This window comes from Heloderma suspectum, chromosome 1, assembly GCF_057233095.1.
Source record: "Heloderma suspectum isolate Gila_16-S chromosome 1, 16-S_ref, whole genome shotgun sequence".
Taxonomy (NCBI): domain Eukaryota; kingdom Metazoa; phylum Chordata; class Lepidosauria; order Squamata; family Helodermatidae; genus Heloderma; species Heloderma suspectum.
Window position 1 is genome coordinate 122,650,208 of NC_139458.1, and position 9,022 is coordinate 122,659,229.

At 50.8% G+C, this 9,022-nt stretch overlaps 1 protein-coding gene across 1 annotated transcript; it reads right to left on the reverse strand.

Annotated features, from left to right (window-relative positions):
• Positions 1-2,996: 2,996 nt before the first annotated feature.
• On the reverse strand, positions 2,997-8,436 carry LOC146357791 (pleckstrin homology-like domain family A member 2). Its single transcript, XM_084855619.1, has 2 exons — positions 7,832-8,436; positions 2,997-6,132 (listed from the first exon to the last, which is right to left on the reverse strand). Exon 1 carries the CDS (start codon positions 8,275-8,277, stop codon positions 7,864-7,866), a length of 414 nt encoding a protein of 137 aa, XP_084711745.1. The 5' UTR covers positions 8,278-8,436; the 3' UTR covers positions 2,997-6,132; positions 7,832-7,863.
• Positions 8,437-9,022: the final 586 nt, after the last annotated feature.

A 9,022-nucleotide genomic window follows, 5' to 3' on the forward strand; every position in this document is an offset into this window, starting at 1 on the left:
AAAATCTCCCTCATCCATGATTTGATTGTGGATGAGGGGGCTGACCTGGCATGTATTACTGAGACCTGGGTGGGGGAACTGGGAGGGGTCACTCTCTCTCAGCTGTGCCCTCCTGGGTACTCGGTGCAGCACCAACACCGACTTGAGGGTCGGGGAGGGGGCGTTGCTGTGGTCTATAGGAATTCAATCTCCCTCTCCAGGCTTCCTGCTCATTCGAGTGCAGATCTTGAGTGTTTGTACCTTGTGTTGGGTACCTGGGACAGATTAGGGATTCTGTTGGTGTACCGCCCACCCCGCTCCCCATCAGACTCCCTGCCTGAGCTGACGGAGGTGGTCTCAGACTTGGTGTTGAGGACCCCCAGGATGATGGTCCTGGGGGATCTCAACTTCCATGCCGAGGCCGCTGTATCCGGCGCGGCTCAGGACTTCATGGCCGCCATGACAACCATGGGGCTGTCCCAACATGTCATCGGCCCAACGCATATAAAAGGACACACTCTTGATCTGGTTTTCTCGACTGGGCAGGTGGATGGTGATCTGAAAGTGGAGGAATTAACATCTGTCCCTTTGTCATGGTCAGATCACTTCCTGCTGAGGTTTAGACTCCTGGCGGCCTTTCCCGTCTGCAAGGGTGGGGGACCTATTAAAATGGTCCGCCCCCGGAGATTAATGGATTCCAGAGGGCTCTGGGGGATTTTCCTGCTGGTATGGCTGGTGCTCCTGTCGAAGCCCAGGTCGCTCTGTGGAATGCAGAGATGACTTGGGTGGTTGACACGATCGCGCCCAAGCGCCCTCTCCCTCTGAGCAGAGCCCGGCCAGCTCCTTGGTATACACCTGAGCTGAGGGCAATGAAGCAAAAGGGGAGATGGCTAGAACACAGGTGGAGGAAAACTCGTGCTGAGTCTGACCGAACACAGGTAAGAGCCCACTATCGAGCCTACTCTGTGGCGGTGAGGGTGGCAAAGAGACAGTTCTTTTCCACCAGCATTGCATCTTCTCAGTGTCGTCCAGCGGAGCTTTTCCGAGTGGTTCACGGCCTGTTACATTCTGGGCCAGGGAGAGAGACGGTTGAACCCACGGTAGCACACTGTGACAAGTTTGCACGGCACTTTGAAGATAAAGTCACTCAGATTCGTCATGAGTTGGACACCACCATTAATGCAGTTCCATTGGTAGAGGTGTTCAGAGCACCGTCTGGTCCAGTTTTATTGGATGAGTTTCAGTTACTGAGGCCTGAGGATGTGGACAAGCTGCTTGGCCAAGTCCGATCGACCACTTGTGTGCTTGACCCTTGCCCTTCATGGCTTATTAAATCAAACAAGGAGGGGATGTCTGGCTGGGTCCAGGAGGTTGTAAATTCCTCCTTGAGAGAGGGAGTGGTGCCTGCCGCTTTAAAAGAGGCGGTAATTAGACCACTCCTGAAAAAGCCTAACCTGGACCCAGAGGATGTTAACAATTATAGGCCAGTGGCCAACATCCCCTTCCTGGGCAAGGTGCTTGAGCAGGTGGTTGTAGGACAGCTCCAAGCACTGTTGAATGAAACGGATTATCTAGATCCATTTCAATCGGGCTTCAGGCCTGGTTTTGGAATGGAAACTGCCTTGGTCGCCCTGTGGGATGACCTCTGCCAGGAGAGGGACAGGGGGAGTGCGACCCTGTTGATTCTCCTGGACCTCTCAGCGGCTTTCGATACCATCGACCATGGTATCCTTCTGGATAGGTTGTCTGGGTTAGGAGTTGGACGCACTGCACTACAGTGGTTCCGCTCGTACTTGGATGGCCGATTCCAGAAGGTGGTGCTGTGGGATTATTGCTCTGTGCCATGGCAATTGTGCCATGGGGTTCCACAGGGCCCAATTTTATCCCCCATGCTGTTTAACATCTACATGAAACCGCTGGGGGAGATTATCCGGAGGTGTGGGCTGAGGTGCCATCAATATGCAGATGACACCCAGCTCCACCTCTCTTTCTCATCAAAACCAGGTGAGGCAGTGGCTGTTCTGAATCAGTGCCTGGGCACGGTAATGGACTGGATGAGGGCCAATAAACTGAAACTCAATCCAGACAAGATGGAGGTACTGTTAGCGGGTGGTTCTTCTGCCCAGCTAGGTGGTATTCAACCTATTCTGGAGGGGGTTGCTCTCCCACTAAAGGATCAGGTTCGTAGTTTGGGGGTGCTCTTGGATCCAGAACTGTCACTTGAGGCACAGGTGAACTCAGTGGCACGGAGCACTTTTTATCAGCTTAGGCTGGTATACCAACTACGCCCTTATCTGGACAGAGATAGCCTAGCTACAGTTATCCATGCTCTGATAACTTCTCGTCTGGATTACTGCAATGCGTTATACGTGGGGCTGCCTTTGAAAACGGTCTGGAAACTTCAGCTGGTCCAAATTAGGTCAGCAAGATTGTTAACAGGGACTGGCCTGCGAGCTCATATTGCGCCAGTACTTTTCCAGCTGCACTGGCTGCCAGTCCATTTCTGGGCCCGATTCAAAGTGCTGGTGTTAACATTCAAAGCCCTTAACGGCTTGGGGCCAGGTTACCTGAAGGACCGCCTCCTCCCATATGTGCCTGCCTGGACCTTAAGATCATCGTCAGCAGCCCTTCTCCGTGAGCCCCTGCCAAAGGAAGTGAGGCGGGTGGCTACTAGGAGGAGGGCTTTTTCTGCTGTGGCACCCCGGCTCTGGAATGAGCTCCCTAGTGAGGTTCGCCTGGCACCTACATTGTATTCCTTTCGGCGCCAGGTGAAGACCTTTTTATTTTCCCAGGCATTTTAGCATTTTAGCTTTCTAAATTTTTAGCTTTGCTGTTTTAAATCTGTATTTTAAACTCCTGCACTGCTGCTAGGTTTTATTGTGGTTGTATTGTTATATTGTGGTTTTAATGTTCTATGTATTTTAAATTGTTTTGTGTGTTTGGTTTTAATTTTTGTAAACCGCCCAGAGAGCTTCGGCTATTGGGCGGTATAGAAATTAAATAAATAAACCATGTCAGGGCTGATCAGAGAACCAGAATGGCTGTTTTATTAAATAAACATTAGGACTTTTATTTTGATGGCATTCTTACAATGGAGATAACAAAGACCAGGCCAGTTCTGTCGTATGATCTATACCTCCTTGGATCGTTATGGATGTTGGAACCGTTGACAAGGACTTCGCTGCTCAGCAATAACATTCCACCCACAGACCTTTCTGAACTGTTCCACAGCTGAACTCATCAAAGGCAAACATTTCTGTTGAAGAGCTTCGACTGGTGAAAATCAATATGCCATTGTTGAAAGAAGATGACTTGGCTCCGGTTTTGTTCATCCAAGGGTAAGGGGTCAGATCTAGGTTTAAGCTGGATCAACTGTGCTGGTGGAAGTGGACTTCCCTGCCTCCTCTTTCCCATGGCAGCCCCTCCAGCTCCCTGAAAATGCTGCAGAGTCAGGAGACCCTGCCGAATGGGGTGAGCTGTGGTGTGGTTCCCAAAATTGGGTGGAGCTTCTAGGAGCAGAGTCCAGGGTCTGAATCCAGACCTCAGACCCAGCTCAAGACTTATGGAACAACACAGAGGAGTTACTATCCACTTAACATAAAAACTGGGGAATCTAGAGCTGTTCACTCGAGCTCCCCTATGCGTACATTGAACACATGGCTCAGGAAGTGCGGTGGATGTCCGCAGGGACGATCTCAAGGGAACAGCCTTTTTCTCTCTAAGGGAGGGGACTGAAGGAGCTGTGTCTGTTTCGCTTAGATAAAAGGAAGCTGAATCTGAGAACAATGCATCATTGTTAGGAATATAATGCAATAAGCTGCCTGAGTTAAATACAACCATCTTTCTATCTGCATGGGCCAGACTACCTCCATTAGAGAAAGTATGGAAGATCAAGATGTGCATAGCTGCTGCTTCATGGGTTCCGATAACCCCAGACACTGGCAAACCTAGAGAAGTGTGTATCATCCTGCTAGGACAAGTCTGAGCTTGTCTTTCCATGTGCACCACACTGGATGACAAGACACTACCTATAAAGGGGTTGACTTTATGTTGCCTTTGTTAGGGAAAGTAACATGTAAGCGCCTTCAATGGGAGAACCATTTCAGTTTCTATCTGGCCTACCTCCCTGCCTCACCTGGTATCCCGACACTAGTTCCCAGATTACCAGTGACCCCTGGTATGCCAAGTGCTTAAACCAGTATTCCCCAACCTGGCGCCCTTCCAATATGTTGGACTACAACCCCCATTATCCCCATCCAGCATGGCTACAATGTGGTATGAATGCCCCAGTAATTCTTACAGCACCAGGGGCTGGATGGAACGTTCCTTTACCATCCACCCTTCTCACTCCCCACCTGCTGCCTTCAGCGCTTGCAACGGAGCTTACCTGCCTACTACAGTTAACGGGCCTCTGTGGGTGGATTGATTTCTGTAGATCAGGGATGGGGCGTGTGGTCCTCCAGATGCAGTTGAAATGCATCTCCCATCATCCCTCACCATTGGCTGCGCTGGCTAGAGCTGATGCTGCAATCCAACATCTGGCGCCACACTTTCCCCACCCCTCCCCAACCTGGTGCCCTCCAAACATTTTGGATGACACCTCCCAGTGTTCCTGACCATTGGCCATGCTGGCTACAGCTGAAGTCCAAAACCTCTGGAGGGGACCAGGTTTGGGGAGATTGCTGTAAGGGAAGCTAGCCAATTACCCTCTTATTTATTTTATATCCTGCCTTTTTTCCTCTTGCAAGGAACCCAAGGCGGCTTACACCCTCCTCTTCCTCTCCATTTGATCCTCACAATTTATTTATTTATTTATTGCATTTATACCCCGCCTTTCTCCCTCTCGCAAGGAACTCAAGGCGGCTTACATTATCCTCCTCCTCACCGTTGTATCCTCACAACAACACACCTGTGAGGTAGGTTGGGCTGAGAGTCTGGGACTGGCCCAAAGTCACCCAGTGAGCTTCTATGGCTGACTGGGGACTAAAACCCGGATCTCCCAGCTCCCGGTCCAGCACTCTCGCCACTACACCACGCTGGCTTGTTGCAAATGCTGTGTTGAGATGGAGAGTGTGGCTTGCCTAAGATCATCTTGTAATCAGTCGCTTGTCTTCCTTTCTGATTATACTGATTAAAACCTGGGATCATCCAATGAAGCTGGGTGGTGGGAGATTCAGGATAGAGGAAAGAACATAAATCTTCACACAGCACATAGTTAAACAAGGTATAGTGGTGGGGGCCACTAATTTGGATGGCTTTAAAGGGGGGCTAAAAAAAATTCATGGTGGATAAGGCCATCAGTGACTGCTGGTCACAATGGCTTTAAGATTAGAGGCAGGATACCCATTGATACCAGTTACTGGGGAACATTGCGCTCATGTCCTGCTTGTGAACTTCCCGTAGGGGTATCTGGTTGGCCACTGTGGGAACAGAATGCTGAGCCAGGTAGGGCTTTGGTCTGATCCAACAGGGCTCTTTTTACATTCTTATGAGAAGCCTCTCCATTACTGCAGCTTGCCAAGAGCAGATTTGGGTGAGCACACCTAGGCATGACTTTCCCTCAAATCTAAAGCCTGCAACGGCTTCACATTAATCAACCACCCACCCCACATTTTTGTCCAGATTAGCACATCTCATTGCTACATTAGATTCTGAGAGCGCTTCTCAGAACTTTACAGCAATTAAAGGGAGATTCGCTTCAGATATGTGGTAAAATAAAGGGAACATTTCACGTAATTTATTTGGAATGGCCACATTAATGCAAATATAAAAACAGCAATATGAAGAAAGGTATTTGGTTAAAAAGAATTCATCAAAAATAAATACAAAATATAGGCCCTACAAATAATTTAAACTAATGTTTTTTCTCCCCACCAGGTGGTGTAGAATAGTCTTTGCATCTTATAAATAGAACATGAAATAGCAGCTTGCAAGCTGGACCTCCTCTTTGGTTAGCCAAACTTTGTATTTTCAAAGTATCTTTGGTTTGTAAAAGCCTTTCAGCAAAAAATGGGGCTTTTCTGCTCAGCAGCCTCATCAGATCTGAGGAAACCTCTGGCACTCATCTTCGTATTCCTTCATCGGTAACTTGCTCCAGTGCAAGCAAATTACAGTCCAAGATACTTTATCTTGTTTGCTATCCAGAATTATTTTCTAGAGAGGAAGAAAAAATAGAGGAGGAAGTCAACACACAGTGGTAGAGAGCAAGTATTACTCAAACAAAGCTAACACATTGCTTTTAAAAGTTCTGCCCAAACCGTTTTCTACTAAAAGAAGCCACCGTTCTACTTTCTTAGATTCAATGTCGGCTGTACATGGAACTGCCTTCCAAGTCAATAGTACATTTAGGATTGGGGCGAGACTGGCAGAATTATTCTTGGAAGTATTTGATATAGACCTCTGATCTACAGAGAACCTTCCCCAATCTGGTGCCCTCCAGATGTGCTGCACTACAACTTCTATCATCCCCAAGCAGCATGCCCAATGGGGTCTGATGAGACTAGCACCAGGTGCTACCTTCTGCTCAGCATCACAACTTGCCCTCACTTCCTAAATGGCTTAATTAATGGGTGGCTTTCCCAGTGGTCCAAAGTCACGCTCAAATGGCTTTCTGCAATAAACCACTCTATGGGTGCTTCCAGATGGCATTGTGCAGCTATTCCGTCTCTTTTCCCCCACCGTAATGGATTTATGGTGGTAAGAGAAAAGACAGAAGAAGAGATGGGAAAACATGGAAGAGTTACAAGTGGGCCTCCCCTGCAAAATCTCATGAATGAGGCAGGGGTGATAGCACCATAAAAGTCTGGAAGCACCCTACGAGAAAACACTGGAGCACCTCAACAATAATTAGCAGTGCAGTCCTAAGCATGTTTGCTCAGAAGCAAATCCCATTCGGTTCAATGAAATTTACTCCTTATTACGCATATTTAGGTTTGCATAAACTGAAGGGGGCATAAGCATTAAGATCTCCCTGAGGATACAGTCTCCTAACCCTTGTACTCTCAAGTACCTCGCCGAGACTGAATATTACTCTTGCTTAAGTGTCTAAGGCTTCCTCTGTATGCCTCCACTATAGTTTAATTACATTGGTACAGAAAAGATTTCTGGCAAGTCGGAATGGAAGTGCCCAATGACAAACCGGTCTGGTCCAGCCTGTCTGGTACTAACAGGACATGAGAATCCTTCTGTTTTGCGCACAGAAGACCATTCACTTATATGCATGTCATTTTCCAAGAATTATGATCTCGAAGGCAGACAGGTGCCTTTTTGGTAACGGACAGTGAGGGGCTCTTGCAGAAGGGAGAGAGGAGAAGAGACATTACAGCAGGGGTGTGCAGGGTGGCCAGTTCCCACTTTGCACTTTTATTTTAATGCACAGTCACTAAAATAAAATAAAATGAATCGAGTTGGAGGAGCTAGCATCATTTAAAGCAATGATACTTTAAATCATTTGATAAATCACCACTTTAAACCGAACACTCCAGTATCGTTTGCAGACTGGGCCGCCAACTGAAGTTTCTCTCTCTATCAAGTCCCCCTGCCATTTACCGACTGCAAATACCCAAAACCCACTAAGTTTGGAAAATGCACTAAGCCCAGAGCCGTATTTGCTAAGGTCTACTGTCGTACTAACGCCCCCACATGGAGGAAGACGTCCGCGATCGGCCCCACGTCTGAAGCGCACGCGGCTCCACGGAGGCTCCTGCTCAGCCCCAATAACGACAGTGCCCAGCCTTCCTTTGTCTAAAGCAAAGCCACCGACTTGCGGGAATATTGCCGCGCACCCCCCCGGCCCGCGCAGGCGAGCCCTGCCCGCGCCGAAGCATCCACGCCCGCCCGCCCGCCCGCTCACCTCTGGCTGGCCGGGCCGGGCCGGCGGCCGGCTCAGGGGGCCCGGGCGAGGCGCCGGTCGCGGCTGCCGGCGGCCGCCTGCTCGACGGCCTCCTGGCGGCTCCTGAAGTCCTGGATGGCGCGCTCGTTCTGGAAGGCGATGAGCGCCATGGTGATGGAGGCGTTCCAGCAGCTCTCGCCCGGGCACCGAAAGTCGATCTCCTTGCGGTCCGTGGTGACGATGGTGAAGTACACGTACTTGCCGGTGCGCTCCACGCAGTCCACCTTCTGGATGGCGCCGAAGCGCAGCTCCTTGGCGCGGGCCTTGCCGCCGCCCTCGGGCGAGAAGAGGCTCAGGCTGTCCCTGCTCAGCACCACCAGCTTCTTCTTCCACAGCTGGAAGAGGCTGTCGCTGCGCTTCTCCAGCTCGCCCTCGCGGAGCACCTCCGGCGCCGCCGGGCCCTTCATCCTCGCGCTGCCGCCTGACCCGCGCGCGCTGCCCGCCGACGGAGCCGCCGCGCTGCTCGCGTCTGCGGGCTCGAGTGCCGTGCCCGGCGCGCCGCCCGCCTTCTGAGCACGACCTCGCCGCCGGCTTCCCAAAGCGCGGCCGCTGCTCCGAACTGCAGTGCCGGCTCTGGGCGAAGAGCCCCATTTATGGCCTCGGAGACTCGGTCCGCCCCCCCGGCACCGCCTTGCGGCGAGCCCCGCCCCCCGTCTGGGCTGGCGCCGCCAGTCCGCCCGCCCTAGACGGGGCCTCTCCCCCGGCTTCCTCCTCCTGGTTTCTCCAGGCGCAGCGCGCCGCAGCGACCGCGAAGCCTCGGGTGGATTTTGTCCGGGCGGTTTGTAAATATTCAGACTAAAACAATAAACGCATTCATTCATTCGCGACGTGTGCATGCCTCTCGCTAACAAAGCTCTCCGGGTGGCTGACAAAAAACAAACAAACGAGTGTTGCGGGGCTTATGGACTTCGCAATGGCCGGTGCAAAAGTGGAGGACAAGCCCCTTCCGATGTTGGCTCCTCTGCTCCGCTGGTTCACGCGTGCGCCTTCACTTGATCCCTGAGTGTTGTGGCCCGGAAGCTGCATGTGCGAACAACCTCACTGAAAAACTTTGGTGTGTGAGGTGAGGTCTACATTCTATCTCAGGCATTATATTTGTGACGGCCCAATCATACATCGAAGTCATTACTTGGTCAATTTTCAGAGGACATA